Here is a 23,415-nt window from a genome sequence, read left to right as displayed (position 1 = left end):
TGGCCTCAGTTAATAATGATAAAAGTATTTGTTAAGTGCTTATTATATGCAAGGCACTATATTAAGCACTGGGGTGGAAACAAGCAAATCGCATTGGATACAGTCCCTGTCCCACATGGCGTTCACAGTCCTAATCCCCATTTTACAGATGAGGTAACTGAGGCACAGGGAAGTAAAGTGACTTGCCCAAGATCACACAGCAGCTACATAGCACAGCAGGGATTAGAACCCACCTCCTTCTGACTCCCAGGCCCGTGCTAGGGTTGGCAGACACGTTCTTATAGTTTGCAGGGGAGACAGACACTAATATAAATATACTATATGATTTAAAGATTCGTACCTAAGTGCTAAGGGGTTGAGGGTGGGGCAACCATCAAACTCCCACAGGTCACAGATCCAGTCATCACAGGCAAAGGGTCTTTTCTACTCATGGGTTGAATAACTCCTACACTAGAAGTGCGAGGAAAACTGTGCTCCAAAGGCAGCTAATTTTATAAAAGGACGATTTGATAGAAGCGGCTCTTCCCACTGATTTCAGCTCCCCCCGCACCCCGCCATAAATGCAATCACCACACTTGAACATAAAAAAATTACATCTTTTAATTGCTTTGTAATTGGCACAGATGGTATTATTCAAACACATTTTAATTTAACAGGCTATGAAATATCACACTGTACAACTCTGATTAAAAGTTACATTCAGCACTATGTTCAGGAAGTCACTTCATAAAACAGTCCTGTGCTTGCATGAAGGAGGGGACAAGCCACTAAAAAGAGACACCCAAAAAACAATGCACACTTGAAGCCTTTTGTCATGAATCTGCAAATGCTCTTTCTGTGTAATTCTCTACTCACTACCTCTCTTCTTTTTGAGCAGACAAATAGGGAGACGGGGAAAATTTGGATTTAGAGAGCAATTGCCTACAAGCATTTGTCTATGCAGCTAAATGCTCTCCAAGGAAAATGAATCCCAGAGAGTGACACCTCACTGACAGGCTTCTTGGTTTGGCTCTGAAGGGTCTTCTCTCCATTTCAGAAGAACCACTGCGATTGGAAGATTTATTGTTGAGCTTAAATACCACCCCACGGGGTGCAGCCTAATCCAGGGGGAAAAGATGCAAGACTGCCAACCACAACAGTCGTTTTAATGCAATTCCGGAAAAGATGGGCCAGCGCACAGTTCCAATCAGAGCCCTTCCCCGGGGGCAGGTCTGGATGAAGACATTTCTTGGATGAGTGGCTTAAACCACTGAGTGTCATCCTGTATCAGCTGCCCCAAGGAGAGGGTGCAGAGACCATTTGGTCATCCTTGCGGGGAGGATGGGACGGGAGGAGGAGTAGCGGACAACAACCGCCTATCCCTTCTTCCGAGGCAGGAAGCGTGATGCTCTGCAGGCGAGTCTATTAAATGCACAGTCACCGAGAAGCCTTGGAAGCCCCATGAAAGGTGAGAGGCTATTAGTAGACGTGACAGCAGGGAACGTGGTTTTCAAGGTAACACGTGTCAGCCTGGAAAATATGCTCCTGATTAGTTGGTGCTGCTGGGCTGGATTCTGGAGGAAATTTGGCTTCCTTGCTCGGATTTCTGAACCTTCTCCGCTGCAGAGTCTGGATTCTTCAAATCTGGGGGGCTCCAGAGGCACAGCTCTAGATGAGCCTCTAATGCAGTCGGGGCACGAAAGTGAAGGCGACTCCCACCCACACAGACAATCGTCACTAGCACCCTCTGGCCAGGTCCTTTCCCCAAAGAGGAGCATTTTAGTGTTCGAACAAAGGGATCTGAAAATTAAAATCTGGGTTAGTGCATAGTTAAGTCTCCTGCGATGAGGTTTTCAGGTTGGCACCTGCAAAAGGTGCTTTTCTCGTTTGTTGGCTCAGAGTTCCTGCGCCATTCCCTCTTTGGCTTTCATGTCCATGGCCTTGTCCACGGCGGATTTCTTTGCGTAATCTCGTTCTCCAAAAATGGTGCTTCCGATTCGGACGTTTGTGGAGCCCACCTCGATCTGCGGGGAAGTGGAGAGGGACGTGAAGGGCTGGACAACAGAGAGCAGGCGGGCAGGGTCCCTGTGGCTCACTGCGAAGGGATTTCCCAGGGGGCAAGGAAAAAATAGGCTAAGGGCCCCATGTCAGATCCAGCCTTTGGGCTGTTGAGGTGTGTCCTCAGGGGATGGTGAAGGAGCTCGTTGTGGACAGGGAACGTGTCTATTGTTCTACTGTCCTCTCCCAAGCGCTCAGTACCGTGCACCGTGCAGAGTAAGTGCTCAGTATATACAACTGAATGAATGAAGGAGTAGAGGGAAGCTTACCGCATGCTGGAAATCCATGGACATGCCCATGCTCAGCTCCACGCTGTCAGTGGACATGTTCAGTTTCTCACATAGCTCCTTCCGGAGGGACACCAGCATCTGGCAAGAAAATCGGTCAATCAATCAATGGTATTCAATGGAATCAGGAAAGAGACGGACTTATGGGTAAACTCTGTTTCATTCCCACCTTCTCCAAAGGCGCTCGGTCGGTAAAGTCAGTGATTCCTCTGTAAAAGGTCGACATTGCTCAGGTATAAAGATTCAGAGGGGTCTGATTCAGTGACCAGGTGAATAAGGTTTCAGCGAATTCTTTTTAACTGCCTTCCCTTCTCTTCCAGCCCCAGAAAAATTAGTCAGTAGTAATACTATTAATGATTAATAATACTTAGTGTACTTGTTAAACGCTTACTATGTGCCAAGCACTGTTCTGAATGTTGGAGTAGATACATGTTAATCAGGTTGGACATAGTCCCTGGTCCCACATGGAGCTCACACTCTTAATTCCCGTTTTACAAATGAGGTAAATGAGGTCCAGACAAGTGAACTGACTCGCCCAAGGTTACACAGCAGACATGTGGCAGAGCCAGGATTAGAGCCCATGACCTTCTGACTCCCAAGCTTGTACTCTATCCACTGAGCCACACTGCTTCCAGTGTGGAAGTACACAGCCTAACCTTTCCTCGATAAACAGCAGCGTGGTCTGGTGGAAAGAGCGTAGGTCTAGGAGTCAGAGAACATGAGTTTGAATCCCGGGTTTTGCTACTTGTCTGCCGTGTGATTTTGGGCAAGTTGCAACTTCTCCTTATCTCGTTTCCTCACCTGTAAAATGACAATTAAATATGCGTTTCCCTGACCCTTAGACTGCAAGCTCCATGAGGGACAGGGGCTGTGTCTGACCTGATTGTCTTATATCTACCCCAGCACTTAGTACAAGATTTGGCACATAGTAAGCGCTTAACAAATACCACAAGTACTCATTATTATAAATCTCCTTCTCTCAAGTTCCAATTGGCTTAAGGAGTTTGGGGAAGCAGCTCCTTCCCTGCCAGGGTGGAGTCGCTTCAGACATTCCGTTTTGTCACACTGCGTGTTTTCGCTCCGCGTTTTGGCTAGAATGTATCCGTAGAATCAAGGATGATCCCTCCTACCACATGAGCCTATCTTGATATAGATTGGTGCAGTGCCAGAGGAAATGATTGTAAGCAGTTTTCCTAGACGTGGGGGTTCCAAAAAATGCAGCCCCTCGACTGCCAGGGAGCAGGTCCATTAGCCTTTACTTGGCAAAGGTTAGACAGTTACTACTTAACAGATGGGAGTAATAATAATAATAATAATAATGTTGGTATTTGTTAAGCGCTTACTATGTGCAGAGCACTGTTCTAAGCTCTGGGGTAGACATAGGGGAATCAGGTTGTCCCACATGGGGCTCACAGTCTTAGTCCCCATTTTACAGATGAGGGAACTGAGGCCCAGAGAAGTTAAGTGACTTGCCCACAGTCACACAGCTGACAAGTGGCAGAGCTGGGATTCGAACTCATGACCTCTGACTCCAAAGCCCATGCTCTTTCCACTGAGCCACGCTGCTTCTACGGCAAACCTGACACCGCTCTCCACTAAGTTATTACTGCCCAGGCTAGTGTGACTCCCAAACTGTACCTGGAAGTCCGGGTTGGGTCCCTGACTGAGGTCATGTCCAAAGCTCCCTATTGTCATCAGCCCCACGAATTCCAGGCTAGGACACTTGGTATTTATATGCTCCACTGTGGCCACTGTGTCGGCAGGCAGAAGACCATGTTTACCTTCAGGGGAAGAAAAAAACAAATGCACATGCAAATCAGTCAGGGATCTGCATCATTCTCCACCCCTTCCAGTCCCAAAGCCGCCAAATCTCAGATCAGGAGATACTCTTCTCTTTGAAAATTCCCATGCTACACTCTAGGATGCATTTACACTCAAAGTCCAAATTAGGGAAAACAAGATCTGGGCTCTGACCCTCTTTGGCAATTCAGGTTTTAGATTTTTGAAGGCAACCTCTGTCAACTGGCCTCTCTCTTCCTACCCCAGTACAGCTGCCTCATGTTATTCACGGGTGATTGGTTAGAGAAACCCCTGCTCTGTCATGAGGTGAAATCCAGGAGGAATGGGGAGAAAATGACAGGGGTGGCCATCCAGTCCCTGAAGAGGTAAGACTGTGGCTGCTGGCAACTAAAGAGACCCTCTAAAGAGGCTCAGTGCCACTGCATGTGTGAGTACAGCCGCTGCAAACAAAAAATCTACAAATGCCAAGAGACTTCTTTAACTCACCAAAGGGCTTGAACTCAGGAGACTGTAAGCTCCTTGAGGGATGGGATTTGTTTCTACTAACTCTACTGTGTTGTGCTTTCTCAAGCCCTTAGTGGAGGTTAAGGAGCACTTACACAGTAAGTGCTCAATAAATACTAATGACTGAACCTCAACGACTCCAGAGGAAGGAAAAGCTTGGCCACTTACTCTCTTCTCCACTGGTGTTAACCTGCACCATGACCTTCAACCTCTCAGGTGAGCCTTTCTTCTGCCAGGAGCTGTTCACTCTATCGGCCAACTTCACAGAATCCACTGTTTCCAGCATGAAGAGGTTAGGGACGGCTACAGGACAGAGGAAGAATTCAAGAGGTTTTCTTCCTGTGCGTCATCGACATTTCCTGAAGGGCTTCTCTGGCCAGAGAACTGAACTACGTGCTTGAGAGAGGTGGGGGTGGGGTTGTGGGGCGAGGGATCCTCTAAATTACTACTCAACTGGTCCAGAAAACTGCATCTTCAAGTTGAGATGTTGTCAGAACGAAATTTTCCAATGTTATAAATGGCAGTTTGGTTCCCAAGCCAAAGCCGGAGACCCTATTTTTACCAAAATATCACCCAAAATTGAATGCTCAATTACAAATGAGTAATAGAGCTATACTAATGTATCTGCATCAGGTGAGAGGATCTATGATAGGTTAGTCAACCTTTACCTCACTGAAAGTGGAAGAGGCATGTTGCCCTCTGATGACTCACCTGGGGATCGGGTAACCTCTTCACCCACCCCTGGCTTTAACTTCCTCCCCTTTTCTTCCCTCATCATAGCTTTCATAAAATTAAGTCTCCATTTCCCTATGGGTCACACAAGCCAACCCCACACCCCTGGAGCTAGGAGGAGCCATAAAGGAGACTAGTGCTTTTAAGGTCAAAACCTGATGCACTGTACAACTGAAAGGGTATAAGTTTAGAAATGTTTTAACCCTGAACCATCTCAAGCCAAGGGCTTCCTCTATACGTAGCACTTACGGCTTAAGACCTCATGCCAAGAGCTTAGAACAGTGCTCCGCACATAGTAGGCGCTCAAGAAATACCATTGATTGATGCCTCATCTTAAGGAGCTTACATTCTAACGGGAAATTGAATTGAACAGATAGATCATGTTTTTTTCCATTCCAGGGTCGCTGGTGTTTGTCGCTGAATTTTGCACTTGGATCTGTGACCTTTGGACATTTGATATTCATCTCATCCCAAACCCCACAGCACTTATGTACATATCTTTAAATTACATATTATACATTACTTGTTTATTCATAGTAATGTCTGTCTCCCCTTCTAGACTATAAGTTCGTTATGGGCAGGGAAAGTAACGGCTAATTCTGTTGCACTGTGCTCTCCCAGGTGTTTAGGACAGTGCTGTGTACACAGTAAGCGCTCAGTAAATACCACTGATTTATTGAGGTCCACGCCAAAGGAAAAAGCCACACAATCAGGCTAGGGGAGAGTTGCCTGGTTTGAGGAAGGAGGCCACAGTAATAATTATTGTATCTGTTAGGCACTTATAATGTGCCAGGCACTGTACTAAGTGCTGAGGTGGATACAAGAGAAGCAGCATGCTTAGCGGAAAGAGCCCGGGCTTGGGAGTGAGAGGTCGTGAGTTCCAATCCGGGCTCTACCACTTGTCAGCTGTGTGTCTTTGGCCTACTCACTTAACTTCTCTGTGCCTCAGTTACCTCATCTGTAAAATGGGGGTTAAGACTGTGAGCCCCATGTGGGACAACCTGATTACCTTGTACCTGCCCCAGCGCTTAGAACAGTGCTCGGCACATAATAAGCGCTTAACAAATACCATCATTATTATTATTACAAGCAAATCAGGTTGGACAGAGTCCCTGTCCCACAGGGGGGCTCAGTCTCAAGCCTCGCCTCCTAGAAATAGCTCCCCACCATACCAACAGGAAAGACTAAACATGGAAAGGGGAATACAGACTCACTGGGAACAAACAGTATCTCTGTCTCTTTTTCAGTGGCCTAAGAGAACTGGCAACCTGAAGCATTCGGTTCCTCACCCAAGCTGAGCAGGAGCAGGTCTGGTTGACTGCTGGGGGTTAAAAACGGTGTGAAGCCAGAGACCAGTTAGCCAGGTTCGCACCTTGCCAGAATGCCATGCCAACACAAACCCCAGGAATAAACCAGGGACTAAGTGAAATTGGGAAATCAGACACAAAGACGGGTAATTACCAAAACTGCTCCTTTTTTAGCTTAGGCATTGACTCAAATGTCCTTCCTACAATAGGCCGACCCTTAGAGCCTCCCTGCAAAAAGACCTAGAGTGGAATTAAACCTTCCCTGAGATTAAAAAAAGAAAAAAAAAGAAAGAATCTTCCTAACAGAACCAATACTGAACACAGAGGGATTTAAGCTGCAGTTTATTATTTCACACCTCTTAGTGTCTGTTGCCAAACACTCCCCCTGGCATATTTTGAGATTATTAGTTCCTGGAGGCCCAGGGAGTGTGCCTGTCACTTGTGTAATTTTTCCCATGGTTTAGTACAGTGCTCTGCTCACAGTAAGTGCTTAATAAATACTACTTCAGATTGCTACTATTCCCTGATTTCAGATGAATTCTTCTGAGTCCAGGAAGGACGAGATGATCTGGGGCATGATCAAATACTAGACTAGCTAGTAGACAGTGGGATTTTCTTTCCTACTGTGATTTTGGATTGTTTCAGCAGGAGCATAACAATAAAAACAATAATAATAATTGTGGCACCTGTTAAGTGCTTTCTTTGTGCCAGGCACTGATTTAGGCGCTGGGGTAGATACAAGCAAATTGGGTTGGACACCATCCCTGTACCAGATGAGGCTCACAGTCTCAATCCCCATTTTAAAGATGAGGTAACTGAGGCACAGAAAAGTGAAGTGACTTGTCAAAGGTCACTTAGCAGTCAGGTGGCAGAGCCGGGATTAGAATCCATGACCTTCTGATTCCCAGGTGCCTGCTCTATCCATTATGCCATGCTGCTTCCCTGAGTATGAGCTTCTTCTCATACTCCCCAATATGTTCAGGAGAAAATGGGGATAAAGCAATTCCCAACTTACTGATCAGTTTGTTGACGTTGTGCTTTTGCAGGTGGCCAATAAAATGCCATTTAATCTCAGGACAAGATGACAGGATCTGATGAAGGAGAAAAAGAGGACAGAGAAGTCATGCATTAATTTGGAGCAGAAAGCTCGATGCTTTGACTTTTTTTTAAAACAAATTCAGAAAAGACCTTTTCTCCCTTCCCAATTTCTCATGCTACTGCTAGAATCCAACCCAGATTCCGCTACGGTGCTGTATGTAGAGTTGCTGAGCCTGGGTGGGCTTTCTCCATCCCCTGTGCAGGAAGGTGGTCCCAAGATCGATAGCCTGGGGAGCCTGCTGGCACCTGACTTCCTACACTAGTCATCATATGTTTCCAGTGGCTAGAGTTTTCAGAATTACAGGTTTTAATAACAGTAATAATAATAATAGTATTTAAGTGCTTACTATGTACCAGACACTGTACTAAGTGCTGGGGTGGATACAAGCAAATCAAGTTGGACATAGTCCCTGTCCCATGTGGGGCTCACAGACAATCCCCATTTTATGGTTGAGGAAACTGAGGCACAGGGATGTAAAGTGACTTGCCCAGGCTCACAGCAGGCAAGTGGCAGAGTTGGGATCAGAACTCATTACCTCCTGACTCCCAGGCTCATGCTCTATCCACCACACCATGCTGCTTGAGCGCATTACACAATGAGCCGCCGGGCCCATCCTCTGACCCCACTGACTTTGTCATCCCAACCCTCACCCTGTATACTCTGTTGATGAGACGCTCCTGGTCTCATCTTCTCCAAAATGCAGCAACTGCAAGGAGGGTCTAGTCTACCATTTGTCCAGACCAACTTTCCAACTGCAGTAAAGGGGAAGGTTCAGGGACACTGCTCAGACTATTTCCACTCGGCAGTCCCATCATGTCCGGACAGAGCTGAGATGTTCAGATAAGGTCCTGCATGGGGCAAATATGGGAGTCCCTCTACTTGATGTAGCCTGACCTTTCTAGGTCATAGCTACTCATGAGGAACAGGGTTCTCACATTAGGGGGTGCTACGGATGGGCAAAGGTGTGACTCTTGGTCATCATGTTGAGTAAGGCCATGAAGGCCTCCACTGGCTAAAGCACCTGCCTTTCTGAAGAAATTTGGGCCATGCAAGGTGCTATTTAAAGCTCTTTAGATTCAAGCTACTATCATCTCAAACCAAGAGACAAGAAAATCCTGGTTAGATCTGGGAACTCCCAAGGTAAATGCTTAATACGGTGCTCTGCACACAGTAAGTGCTCAACAAATATCATGTGATTAATAATAATTATGGTATTTCTTAAGCACTTAAGTGCAAAGTATTAAGCACTGGGGTAATTACAACATAATCACATCAGATGGTCCCTGTCCCCTATGTGACTCGCAGTCTAAGGGGAAGGGAGAACAGTACTGAATCCCCATTTTACAAATGAGCAAACTAAGGCAGAAATAAGTTAAGTGACTTGTCCAAGGCCACACAGCAGGCAAGTGGTACAACTGGGATTAAAACCCAGTCTTCTGACTCCCAGGCCTGAGCACCTTCCACTAGACCATGCTGCTTCTCAGGAGATTGTCCTCTGATTGGGGAATATTCAGGACTAAAGTGAGAGAAATCAACCTTCCCCAGAAAACAACCCCAAAACTTAAGGTTTCAACTGAGGGTAGGGGGCACAGGATTAGAAGAGCGACAGAGCCCAGAATTTGAGAGACACTTACTTTAGCATTAGATGCCTTTTCTAACAGCTCCTGAACCTACAGGAAACCAAATGAAAACAGTATGAGTTAGAAAGATGGCAGGGAGGTCGCTTTTAGGGGCTAGTCTAGCAAGCTCTTTCCAGCCCATAGAACTCAGAAAGATAAAGGGCACTTACGTAGTTTTCCCCAAAGCTGCGTTGTCCATGAATATAGGCCTCAATCACCATATCAGCGGGCTTGGTTTTACTGACAGCCACTAGCCGGGGCTGGACGGCAGGGAGGTCCTGCCAGGAGGGAAAGAAGTTGAGTAAGTGAAGGGCTGGGGGAATTACCTTGGATCAGATCAGTGAGAGCTAAATTCAAACTCTCCACCTATGGATGGAAATCATTACTGGCCTTAAGCAATATTTAGTTGGTGCATTTGGTTCTATGACCTTCCCCTACTGAGCCAGATGGAAATATCACAGTGGAACTCCCATACGAGGAATCAGACTCTTCCTGGCCTCTGGCACTGCAGGGAACTAGAAGCCTTTGAGTTTCGTTCTGCATGGGTCGGTTCGGTTCATTCTGCACGGTTCTGTTCGTCCTCTTGTGAGTCGTAAAACTGACTCACTGCAGTTCTGAAGATGGGAGTGGGCAGGGAAAGAGAGATAATTACTGGGAACTTGTGACTCAGCGTTGCTTGGGGGAGCAAAAAGAAAAAAAAAATTCAAGCCTGGCTAATCTTGGTTTGCTTTCCTCACAACAGTCTGGGGAGAATCCACTTCTGCAGCAGTCTGAGTTTCCTGCTGCACAGGGGCATGGAGAACTTAAAGACACAGCCCCTCATTCCAAAAGGGGCAGACTTGAAAAGACCCACCCACTTCTGCTGCAGCAAGTACAAGATTTGCTTTTTAAAACTGTTTCATGGTATTTATTAAGCGCTTACTATTTGCCAGGCACTGTACTGAGCGCAGGGGTAGAAACAAGCTAATCTGATTGGATACAGATCCGTTTTCCACATGGGAGCCACAATTTTAATCCCCATTTTACAGATGAGGTAACTGAGGCTTGGAGAAGTTAAGTGACATGACCAAGGTCACACGGCAGACAAGTGACGGAACGAGGATTACAACCCAGATCCTGCTGAATAATAATAATGTTGGTATTTGTTAAGCACTTATTATGTGCCAAGCACTGTTCTAAATGTTGGGGTAGATACAAGCCCCTGTGTGGGCTCACAATCTTCATCCCCATTTTACAGATGACGTAACTGAGGCACAGTGAAAAGAGCACGGGCTTAGGAGCCAGGGGTCATGGGTTCTAATCTCGGCTCTGCCACCTGTCTGCTGTGTGACTTTGGGCAAATCACTTAACTTCCCGGTGCCTCAGTTCCCTCATCTGTAAAATGGGAATTAAGACTGTGAGCCTCATGTGGGACAACCTGATTACCCTGTACCTATCCCAACGCTTAGAACAGTGCTCGGCACATAGTAAGCGCTTAACAAATACCAACATTATTCATTAATAAGTGTCCTGCCCAAGATCACACAGCAGACAAGGGGTGGAGCCGGCATCAGACTGTGAGCCCGTAGTTGGGTAGGTCAACCTGATTAACTTTATCTGTTGCCCAGTTGTACTTTCCAAGCGCTTAGGACAGTGCTCTACACACAGTCCGTGCTCAATAAATCCGATTGAATTCATTCAATTGTATTTACTGAGTGCTTACTATGTGCAGAGCACTGTACTAAGCGCTTGGAATGTACCATTTGGGAACAGAGACAATCCCTGCCCAATAACGGGCTCACAGTCTAAACGGGGGAGACAGCAAAACAAAGCAGAAGAGAACAGGACAACGTCATCAACATAAATAGAATCAAGGGGATGTACACCTCATTAAGAAAATAAATAGGGTAATAAATAATATATACAAATGAGCACAGTGCTGAGGGGAGGGGAAGGCAGAAGAGTGGAGGGTTGGGGGGGAAGGGAGGGAAGGGAGAGCAGAGGGAAAGTGGGGCTCAGTCTGGGAAGGCCTCCTGGAGGAGGTGAGCTTTCAGTAGGGCTTTGAAGAGGGGAAGAGAGTTAGTCTGGTGGATGTGAGGAGGGAGGGCATTCCAGGGCTTTATTCCAGGGCATTCCATTCCATTTATCTTGATGATGCATGAATAGGAAGTACTCAATAAATACGATTAAATAGATGAGTAGGAAGCGCTCAATAAATATGACTGAATGAATAGTACACGCCCAATAAATGATTGAATGGATGAATGGTCAGCGCTCCATATATGCTATTGAATGAATGAATGAATAGGAAGCACTCCATAAACACTATTGAATGAATAGTAAGTGCTCCATAAATACAAATGAACGGATGAATGAATAATAAGTGCTCAATTAATATGATTGAACGAATGAATAGTAAGAACTCAATAAATACTATTGAATGAATGGTCAGCACTCCATAAATACGTTGAACGAATAGTAAGCGTTCCATAAATACACTGAATGAATGAACAGTAAGCGCTCCATATATACGACTGAAGGAATGAGTAGTAAGCGCTCAATAAATGTTATGGAATGAAAGAATAGTAAGCCCTCAATAAATACTATTGAATGAATGAATAGTAAGCCTTCAATAAATACTGCTGAATGAATAGTAAGCGCTCCATAAATATGATTGAAAGAATGAATAGTAAGCGCTCAATAAATAGTATTGAATGAATGAATAGTAAGCGCTCAATAAATAGTACTGAATGAATGAATAGTAAGCGCTCCATAAATACAATTGAATGAATGAATGAATACTGCTGAATGAATGACTACTACTGAATGAATGGTCAGTGCTCTGTAAATACAATTGAATGACTGAATGAATACTGCTGAATGAATGACTACTACTGAATGAATGACTACTACTGAATGAATGACTGAATGACTGAATGGTCAGCGCTCCGTAAATACAAGTGAATGACTGAATTAATACTGTTAAATGAATGACTACTACTGAATGGTCAGTGCTCCATAAATACAAGTGAATGACTGAATGACTACTGCTGAATGACTGACTACTACTGAATGAATGACTGAATGGTCAGCACTCCGTAAATTCAAGTGAATGACTGAATGACTACTGCTGAATGAATGACTACTACTGAATTCATTCATTCAATAGTATTTATTGAGCGCTTACTATGTGCAGAGCACTGTACTAAGCGCTTGGGATGAACAAGTCGGCAACAGATAGAGACAGTCCCTGCCGTTTGACGGGCTTACAGTCTAAACTGAATGAATGACTGAATGGTCAGCGCTCCGTAAATACAAGTGAATGACTGAATGACTACTGCTGACTGAATGACTACTACGGAATGAATGACTGAATGGTCAGCGCTCCGTAAATACAAGTGAATGACTGAATGACTACTACTGAATGAATGACTGAATGGTCAGCGCTCCGTAAATACAAGTGAATGACTGAATGACTACTACTGAATGAATGACTGGTCAGCGCTCTGTAAATACAACTGAATGACTGAATGACTACTGCTAAATGAATGACTACTACGGAATGAATGACTGAATGGTCAGCGCTCCGTAAATACAAGTGAATGACTGAATGACTATTGCTAAAATGAATGACTACTACGGAATGAATGACTGAATGGTCAGCGCTCCGTAAATACAAGTGAATGACTGAATGACTACTGCTGAATGAATGACTGAATGGTCAGCGCTCCGTAAATACAAGTGAATGACTGAATGACTACTGCTGACTGAATGACTACTACGGAATGAATGACTGAATGGTCAGCGCTCCGTAAATACAAGTGAATGACTGAATGACTACTGCTGAATGAATGACTGAATGGTCAGCGCTCCGTAAATACAAGTGAATGACTGAATGGTCAGCGCTCCGTAAATACAATTGAGTGACTGAATGAATACTGCTGAATGAATGAATGACTGAACGCCCCCCCCCAGGCTGGCGGAGGTGACCAGTCCTTCCTGCCGTGCGGTGGGGTGGCTGTGGCTGTGGCTGTGGCCGGGAGGCCCGGCCCTTTCCTCCCCGCCGGCGGCCGCCTCCCCCTCTCCCTCCCCGTCCGGCCGGTGTCACCTGCGGCCTCCGCGCCGCCGCCTGCTGCACCCGCTCGGTCACGGCCCGCAGCGCCAGCCCGAGCCCCGGCTCCCCCGCCATGCCGCCGATCCTCCTCATGCCCCGCGGCGGCGGCCCCTCTTTGCCCCCCCTCCTTCCGGTCTTCGGCCCGCCCACCGCCGGCAGCCCGACCAATCGCCACGCGCGGTCCGGGGACTCCCCGCCAATGGGAGCGCAAAGGCCGTTTGACGGACAGGAGGCGGCGGGGCTCGGGCGGGAGGTCGCGGCGGCCATCTTGGGGAGGTCGCTCTCCTCCGTCGCCCGGGGCGGGGCTAAATTCTCGCACTAGATGGGCCCGGGCCATTATTCACAATGTTGGTATTTGTTAAGGGCTTACTAATAATAATGTTGGTATTTGTTAAGCGCTTACTATGTGCAGAGCACTGTTCTAAACGCTGGGGGAGAGACAGGGTAATTAGATTGTCCCACGTGGGGCTCACATTTTTTAATCCCCATTTTTTTACAGATGAGGTAACAGGCCCAGAGAAGTTAAGTGACTTGCCCACAGTCACACAGCTGACAAGTGGCAGAGCCAGGATTCGAACCCATGACTTCTGACTCCCAAGCCCAGGCTCTTTCCACTGAGCCACGCTGCTTCTCATGTGCAGAGCACTGTTCGAAGCGCTGGGGGAGATTCAGGGCGATCAGGTTGTCCTACGTGAGGCTCCCAGTCTTCATCCCCATTTTCCAGATGAGGTCACTGAGGCCCAGAGAAGTGAAGTGACTTGCCTACAGTCACCCAGCTGACAAGTGGCAGAGCCGGGAGTCAAACTCATGACCTCTGACTCCCAAGCCCAGGCTCTTTTCCACTGAGCCACGCTGCTTATTACTGGTATTATTATTACCACTAATAATAATAGTGGTACCTGTTAAGCCCTTACTCTGTGACTGTGGGGAAGTCACTTCACTTCTCTGGGCCTCAGTTCCCTCATCTGAAAAATGGGGATGAAGACTGTGAGCCTCACATGGGACAACCTGATTACCCTCTCTCCACCCCAGCGCTTAGAACAGTGCACTGCACATAGAAAACGCTTAACAAATACCAACATTATTATTGATTAGACTGTAAACTGGTCAGTGGGCAGGGACTGCCTCTATCTGTTGCCGATTTGTACATTCCAAGCGCTTAGTACAGTGCTCTGCACATAGTAAGCGCTCAAAAAATACTATTGAATGAATATGCCAAGCCCTGTTCAAAGCGCTGGGGTAGATACAAGGTGATCAGTTTGTCCCGCGTGGGGCTCACAGTCTTAATCCCCATTTTACAGAGGAGGTAACTAAAGCCCAGAGAAGTGAAGTGACTTGCCCAAAGTCACACAGCTGAACAAATGGAGCGGGGATTAGAACCCAGGACCTCTGACTCCAAAGCCTGGGCTCTTTCCATTGAGCCACGCATCAGCTTCACTATGCCTAACGTACAGTCTGAAGAATGAGATGTTATACCCCATGAAACAGGCCCCCACTTTACCCTCCCACCATTCCCTTAATAATAATAATAATAATAATAATAATGGCATTTGTTAAGAGTTTACTATGTACCAAGCACTGTTCTAAGCGCTGGGGGGATACAAGGTCATCAGGTTGTCCCACATGGGGCTCACAATCAATCCCCATTTGACAGATAAAGAAACCGAGGCACAGAGAAGTGTGACTTGCCCACTTTACCCTCCCACCATTCCCCTTAGCCCCTGTGTGGTTCAGTCAACTGCATTTATTGAGCTTTGTATGCAGAACACTGTACTAAGTGCTTGGGAGAATACACCCTAACTATATAAAAGACATTCCCTGCCCTCAAGAGTTTACAGTCTAGATGTTGCAGTTGCGTAATCTGTAAAATGGGGACAAGGTATCTGTACTTCCTCTCAGATTATGAGTCTGCCCTGCCATGGCTTACTTAGGACCTAATAAGCGCTTATTAAATGCCACTACTGTCCAAGTCTTTGGGTGCTTGGACTTTGAGGAGCCTGTCCCGCCCCACCAAAAGACACAAAAAACCAAAAAAACACTCCTTTTTATTGCTATGGTACTGGGTTACTATCTCAAGAGAGCCTTGACTATAGGCATATCACCCAACAGACCTCAAAGCCCTTTGCCTGGTGGACTTTTGAAAGCACTGGCCCTCTGATACTGCCCTTAATGTAAATTATACTAGCTCATTTCTGAAGAAAAGCAAGGTAGGCTTGCAAGGTCATTCTTCAGTCAAATCTCTTAGATTCAGGATAGGGTATTGTACTTAATTTCCGAGGTTGCCAAGGTTACTGTAGTTAGTTTGTTCATATTTTCACCCCACCACATCTCAATTACACTCACAACTACCTGTAGCACTTCTGTATATAACTGGCACACTTAAGTATTAAAGTAGTTCTTTCCCCTTTCTAAATTAGTTCGTGTCTGTCTTGCCCATTGGATTGCAAATTCCTTGAAGGCAGGGTTCATGTCTTCTATTTCTATTGTATTCTCCTAAGCACCTAGTACAGTGCTTGCCCCACTCTGTGTGTTCAATATTTTGGGAGCAGCCAAGCCTCACAAACTGAATAGCCTCAAACACCAAAACATAATATAGTCCAGAGCCACGGCTCAGAAAAAAATTCTTTAAACTGAAGAGGTGAGCCAGCATTCTTAAAGGATGGGGTGGTGAGGGAAGGAGGGTAGGTGTCAATGGTTAGTAGGGAGTGGTGCCCAGCAGGGTGGCTGTGCAAGAGAGTTCTTGGCTAGGGATAAGCTCCCCAAAAGGCCGGTGACATAAATAATGAAGTATATCGTTCCTTGTTTTTCCCCATGAAACACTTTAAATGAAGAAAAAATACACATACCTTGCAAGCTGCATTTCGATCACCCTTTGCCCTTAAATTCTGAGGTAGACAAGTCTGGAGTGAAAGAGCCACTATCAGAGTGGCCACTCAGTACCTAGATTTGTTTCCCTAAGTTCTCATTTCCTCTTCTCCCATTTCCTTCTGTGTCACCCTTGCTCTTGTATTTGCATTTATGTACACAGCATTTATGTATATATTTGTAATTTATTTGCATTAATGCCTGTCTCCTTCTCTAGACTGCAAACTCCTTGTGGACAGGGAACATGCATACCCACTCTGTTACACTGTACTCTCCCAAGCACTTAGTACAGTGCTCTGCACAAGGTAAGCACTCAATAAATACATTTGATTGACGTAGTGATTGATTACTACTTGTAATTTATACATCAAATTGAACTTTTATCATGTCTTCAAATGCATTTAGTTCTTTGAAAAGCATGCCATGATGGTCTTAATACGGATCAAACTTTTTTATTATATTCTGATGTATATAGTTAAGATTTTTAAAAAATTTTGTCATAAAACCCTAGAAGTTTGGATCTGGCCTGCTGCGCAGAGGCCTAGAGTTAGCACAGCTGAATGTTCGCTTCTAATAAACTGCTAAGGGCGCAAAACCATCAGGGACAGGGACTTGTGATTTGCTTCACCCATCAGACAGATATACCTGTAGATAGCAAAGCCCATGTTATCTAGAGAGGTTACAAAAGAAATATACTGAGAGGGAAAGGAAGAGATGGGCTAAGCACAGTTGGAACATGCCACTGTACTGGCTGTCCTTGACTTAGATTTTGAAATCCTGTCACTCTCTCTAGATTATAAACTCCTTGAGGGTAGGGATCAGTTCTGCTACCAAGCAGTAAATACAGTGTTTTGTGCTCAAATGATTGAATAGGCACCCATTTTTCTTCCACTATTCCTCAGCTCATAATCTTTGTCCCTCTCTAGCCACTCTACTTTGTTCTTGTCTCTCCCATTGTCGACCTCTTCCTCATGCCTTTCCCCTTCCTGCCTGAAGGTACCTCCCTCTTCAAATCCAAAAGACAACGCTCCTCATTCTGAAAGCTTTTGAATTTCTGTTTTCTCCAGGAGGCCTTCCCCAACTCATTTCTATCCCTCCCAACTGTCACAGCAGTACTTCTGCACAGCCTACTGTAATAATTATGGTACTTGTTAAGCATTTACTATGTGCCAAGCCCTGTGGAAGTTACAAGATAATCTGTTTACTACCTAATATAGAATTTACATGCAAACCTTAGAGATCCTATTAGTTAAGCACTAATGTATAAATCCCCTTTATATCTCTCACCTCTCTGTAAATTATTTTAAAGTTTGTCTCCCCATTAGATTGTAACATAGCTTAGTGGCAAGAGCACGGGCTTGGGAGTCAGAGGTCGTGGGTTCTAATTCTGGCTCCATCACTTGTTTGTAGTGTGACCTTGGGCATGTCACTTAACTTCTCTGTACCTCAGTTGCATCATCTGTAAAAATGGGGATTAAGACTGTGAGCTCCACATGGGATAACCTGATTACCTTGTATGTACCCCAGCGCTTAGTACAGTGCTTGGCACATAGTAAGTGCCTAAATACCATAATTATTATTATTAAACTCCTGGAGATCAGAGATCATGCCTACTAAATCTATTGTGCTTGGCCAAGCACTGAGGTATTCAATAAATACTACAGATTGAGTTACAACCAACATCTCATAGTGGTGTCATCTTTGAGGAGGAAAAACAGTTTTGTATATTTTGAATTATTTTTCCCTAGGAACATTATCTTGCATGTATTCATGTTGGAGTTCAACATGAGAGGCCATTTTCTGGTCCACTCAGGTTTATAAAGTTTTTCTTATCTGCACAGCACTTTACCACCTGGAAAAGCTTGGTGTCTTCTGCAATCACTAGTACTGATCAAGTGTCTACTAGTGCAAGAGTACAAAAAGAGGTAAAAGGCGTGACCACTGTTCTTAAAGAGCTCACAGTCTGATGGGGAAAGACAGTCAAAATAGTTTACAGCTAGGAGGAAGAGAAAGGTGGATATGTGGTTCGACAAGTGCTTAAATACTAGATAAAAATTTATTTATTCAAGCGTTACAGATGTCAGTGAGTGCATGACATGCTGAGGCGGTAGCTGAGAGGAGATGACATGAGAGAAGAAAAATTAAATTGAGGAAGTCCTCTCGGAATAGGTGAAATTTCAAGAGAACTTTGAAGCTAAAACATGTGCCGAATGACATTTTAGAAAAATCATCTTAGCAGTGGAATGATAGGCCTAGAGAGGGGAAAAGACTGGAGGCAGGGAAACCAGGAGGAGACTGGTACAGTAGTCTAGCTGGGATATGATGAGAACCTGGACCAGAGTGAGGGTCATTTGGGTAACGAGGAAGTGGAGGATTTGGGAAGTGCTCTGGAGGAGAAACAATGGGATTTTCTGATAGACAATGTAAGAACTGAAAGAAGGAGGAGTGAAGGAGCATACCAAGGTTGTGGGTGTGGAAATTTTAGTGCTCACCTCCTTTAAGGTTCACTTCATTTATTCAATCATATTTACTGAGCACTTACTGTGTGCAGAGCACTGTACTAAGAAGCCATTAAACAGATTCAAAGAAAAGTAGATGTAGCTTTCAAAGCAATAATTTTTTTAAAAGCTATCAAAAGCAAACAGAGGGTTTTTTAGCCTAGATGGACAGAAACAAGGAGAACCACATCATGACAATAGAAATTCGAAGATGTTCTGATTGATTTCCTCTTTTTTTGATAAATCTGAACATATACATTTCAACTCCTCTTTTGAACACAATATATCACTTGTTGGCCTATAAAAGGGATTTACTCTTTATGCAAATAAGCAATAAATGGGAAGTTAAAGCTTTGATGGATGGGTGCTCATCATTTAGAGTTGTGTTTCTGGGAAATCTTAAGAAAATGGAAACAGAGCACCAGCTTTTTTTTTTTTTTTAAAAAGGTATTTGTTAAGTGCTTACTATGTGGCCAGGCCCTGTACTCAGTGATGGGGTAGATACAAGCTAATCAGGTAAGACACAGTCTATGTCCCACATGGTATTCCACAGCCCTAATCCCCATTTTGCAGATGAGGTCACAGACACAGAGAAGTTGATTACCCAAGGTCACACAGCAATCAATGGAGTCAGGATTAGAACCAGATCCTCTGACTCCCAAGTCTGTGCTCTATCCAATAGGCTATATTGCTTCTCAGGTCTTGGTTCAGAAGTCAACCGATCTCTAGGTCATCACAAACAGCAAATGGTCAGTTTTGTCCTGGGTTTTCAACTTTGGCCAAGTTTTTAAACTACTGGCTTTTGTATTATATTTTACATTTTCTACTATATTTCTCTCTCTTACCAAAGTAGGCACTTAAGACATACCAATGATTGATTGAAACAAACAAGGAAGCAATCCTTACTGATGAGATTTCCCTCCTTGTTCCTCATCAGCAAAGACTATTTCTTTAAAAACAGAGAAAAGATCACAAAACACCCAGCTGAATAGAATTTATCTGTGCCCACTCCCAAGAGAATGGCATTAAGCTTTTACATTTTTCACTCAGTAGTCCAAGCCCATTGAATTATGATGAGTATGTTAGAGCTCTAAATTGGCTCTGAGAGTCTTCACACTGTGATTTTCTTTTGTGGGAATTTAAAAAAAACAAGATAAAATAATGGCAAATTATTCTCAGTTGCTTGGTTACTCTGCTCTGACATATGGGGGAGAACAGAACAATGGTACTCCAGCTTAAATCGATTCAGGTAGCTAGGTCACAGCTCTGACTGAGGTATCTTAGAGAAGATGGAGTTGTGGCCAGGGAATATCTCTTTGTTGCTGAATTGTACTTTCCAAGCACTTAGTACAGTGCTTTGCACACAGTAAGCGCTCAGTAAATACGATTGAATCAATGAATGAATGATTAGCTTCTATCTACCCCAGCGCTTACAGGGTCAGGGTGAGATCAAGTGCTGCCCCTCTTTTCTGTCTTGTTCATGGCCTGACTCCCCCCAGCCTCTCCCCCTTCCTATGTTTTTAGGGCCCCTAAGAGACTGCAGAGTACCAGTTTCTCTGCCTGTCTACTGATTCCCTGCCCTAAGCTGGGGAATGACTTGCATTGTTCTACTAAGGGGTGGCTTCCATGCCTCCAAAGAAAATGAGATCACGTCAGAAGCATTAGAAAGGCATGCTGAGTTTGCATAGCATGACAGTAGATTAGATAGCATCCTTGAGCTGGCTTTCTCCAAAGTAAACAGTGAGAACACCTAATAAAGGAAAATATTTCCCAATATTAGTGCTGGATTGAGATTTCTTTGGTCATGCACTACAATCAGTGGTATTTATTGCACGCTTACTGGGTGCAGTGCACTGAACTAAACTCTTGGGAGAGTACAGTACAAGAATAAGAACAAGTATAAGAATATTTATGTAAGTGCTGTAGGGCTGGAGGGTGTATCAAAGTGCTTAAGAGGTACACGGCCAAGTTCATAGTTGACACAGGAGAGAAGCAGTGTTGATCTAGCAGAGAGAGCAGGGCCTGGTAGTCAGAAAGACCTGGGTTCTAATTCCAACTCTGCCACTTGCCTGCTGCACGATCTTGGGAGAGTCAATTGACTTCTCTGTGCCTTGGTTACCTCATCTGTAAAATAGGGATTAAGACTGAGTCCCATGGACGACATGGGCTGTGTCCAACCTGATTAGTGTGTATCTGTTCCAGTACGCTTAACACTTAATACCATAAAAAAAAAAGAGGGAGGATAGGGGTAATAAAGGTCAGGAAAGGCCTCTTGGAAGAGATGTGACTTTTGGATTGTTTTCAAGGTGGGGAGAGTGGTGGGCTGTCAGATATGAAGTGGGGGCTAGATCCAGGCCTGAAGGAGAACATGAAAAAGGGGTCAGTGGCAAGATAGACAAGATCTTCTTCATGATTTGTAAGCTCTGGCTGCATGCCTCTGGATCAAATCCACCTACCAATTTATCTAACAGTGACTTGGGATTCCAATCCAAGCTCCCAGCTCCCCTTTTTCCTTCTCAGAATAGTCATTTCCATGCCAACTTTGCTTATTTTTTTGCTTCCTTGTAAGCCTCAAATTCATCATAGTATATTTAACTGGCCAACAAGTTCTAGTGGGAAACCATTAACAACTCACTAGTGCAAACAAACACACATGTACTGAAAAGGCAGTAGATGGCCAGCCTCCTGGAGCTGCATTGTCAGGGGGAGCATTGCCAGAATCTTTATTCAGCTCGTTTCCAAACCAGTACTTATAAAACCTCCACTGCACTTAATTCAGTGATCTACAGGTATTGGATTCTCAACATTCATCATGATATGTATCATTTGACAACCTCATTTTGCCACTGATGTTGTTTGACAGCAAGATCACAGCCAAAGGGTATGCTTTAAAAACCTTTCCAACGGGCTTTGTGAAGCAGCATGGGCTAGTGGATAGAGCACTGGCCAAGGAGTCAGGACATGTGTTCTAATCCCACTCCACCACTTGTCTGCTGCATGACCTTGGGCAAGTCATTTCACCTCTCTGTGCCTCAGTTCCCTCATCTGTAAAATGAGGATTTAGACTGTGAGCCCTACGTGGGACCAGACTGTGACCCACCCAATTACCTTGTATCTAGCCTCTAATATAGTGCCTAGCACACATTAAGCATGTGATACAATTATTATAAATAAAAGCAGACAATTGAAAGGACAAGAAACTTACTTTGGACAGGCGATGTGTCTGCTAATTCTGCTGTACTCTCCCAAACACTTAGAACAGGGCTCTGCCCATAGTAAGTATTCAATAAATACCACGGATTAATTGATCAACAAGAAAAACTACAGGGCTTAGGACCAAACGTTTAGTCTACCTATCCTCCCAGAATGTCCCAGTTGGTGCTGGGAGGTGGTTTGCCTCTCCAACGAACTATGAAAGAGCTCCACCTTCTCTGGGAGGAGGTGACTTTGGGGATATGACTCACCTGCTTTCCTACTGGCCATCATGGAAATCTGGGTCTCCCCAGATGACACTGCTTTTTCTGCAGTTGTCTCCTGAAGGACTTTCATCTTCTCCCTCTCCCCAAGACTACATATTATTCATATTAATGTTTCCCCCCTCTAGACCATAAGTTCATTATTGGCAGGTAACCTGTCGGCTTATTCTCTTGTATTGCACTCTCCCTGGCGCTTAAACCAGTGCTTTGAAAATAGTACAAGCTCAAAAGCCTTTAATGGTTGCCCATCTGTCTCCACAAACAGAAACTTCTTATCACTGGCTCTAAGGCAATCAGCTCTCCAGTCCTACCTTCTACTACAACTCAACTCACATACTTTCCACTTTCAAAGCCCTACTAAAATCATGTCTCCTCAAAGGGCCTTCCCTAAGCTTTTATCTCCCCTATTTACCCTTCCTTCTATATCACCTTTACACTTGGATCTGTACTCCTTTAAGCACTTGCTCTTCCCCCATCCCCAAAGCACTTATGTACATATCCTTATGTTCTCCCATTACCTCTTATTTTAATGCCAAGCTCCTCATCTAGACAGTAACCTTCTTGTGGTCGGGGAATGGGTCTGCCAACTCTATTGTATTGTACTCTTCCAAATGTTTAGGACAGGGCTCTGCACACTAAGTGCTCAAAAAATATCACTGAATGCTCTCTTGTCCTACTTTTCCCTGATGTGTTCCTGCCAGGGTGAGATCCTACCAGATTTCCATGCAGTGATGTCATTTTATGTTTAAGTTACAATTAGGGTTTAGGGTACTAGGGTGATCTAATTAAGGGATATTTCTACATAATGGCTATTCCAACCCTTTGCTCCAGGATAAAGTCTTGGGCCCAAGGAGTCCATGTGACCAGGCACAGCAATTTTTTGTGACCAGGTAACTAAGCTTTGAATATGTGGCTGTAAACTTCAGTTTTTCTATCTCTGATGATATGCTTTCCATATTGTAATACTGCTTAAATCTTGCCTTTGGGAACCAAGTTCAGCCATGGTGACCAAGGCCTTTGGAGAGCTACCAGTGGGATCCTGGATGGTTTTCCTAACCTCTCCATTACTGTGCATCTAGGACACCGCTCCTACTCCTT

The 23,415-nt window shown here is 44.7% G+C and overlaps 1 protein-coding gene across 1 annotated transcript; it reads right to left on the bottom strand.

Annotated features, from left to right (window-relative positions):
• Positions 1-575: 575 nt before the first annotated feature.
• On the bottom strand, positions 576-13,581 carry PLPBP (pyridoxal phosphate binding protein). The gene is made up of 8 exons (XM_001513208.6): positions 13,473-13,581; positions 9,556-9,663; positions 9,401-9,436; positions 7,683-7,758; positions 4,797-4,931; positions 3,963-4,105; positions 2,307-2,405; positions 576-2,003 (listed from the first exon to the last, which is right to left on the bottom strand). The coding sequence occupies exons 1-8, from the start codon at positions 13,569-13,571 to the stop codon at positions 1,875-1,877; spliced, it is 825 nt and encodes a 274-aa protein (XP_001513258.2). The 5' UTR covers positions 13,572-13,581; the 3' UTR covers positions 576-1,874.
• Between the last annotated feature and the right edge of the window lie 9,834 nt (positions 13,582-23,415).

The sequence above is a fragment of the Ornithorhynchus anatinus genome, chromosome 5, assembly GCF_004115215.2.
Source record: "Ornithorhynchus anatinus isolate Pmale09 chromosome 5, mOrnAna1.pri.v4, whole genome shotgun sequence".
In the NCBI taxonomy this organism is placed as follows: Eukaryota; Metazoa; Chordata; class Mammalia; order Monotremata; family Ornithorhynchidae; genus Ornithorhynchus; species Ornithorhynchus anatinus.
This window is presented reverse-complemented; position numbering and strand designations above follow the sequence as displayed.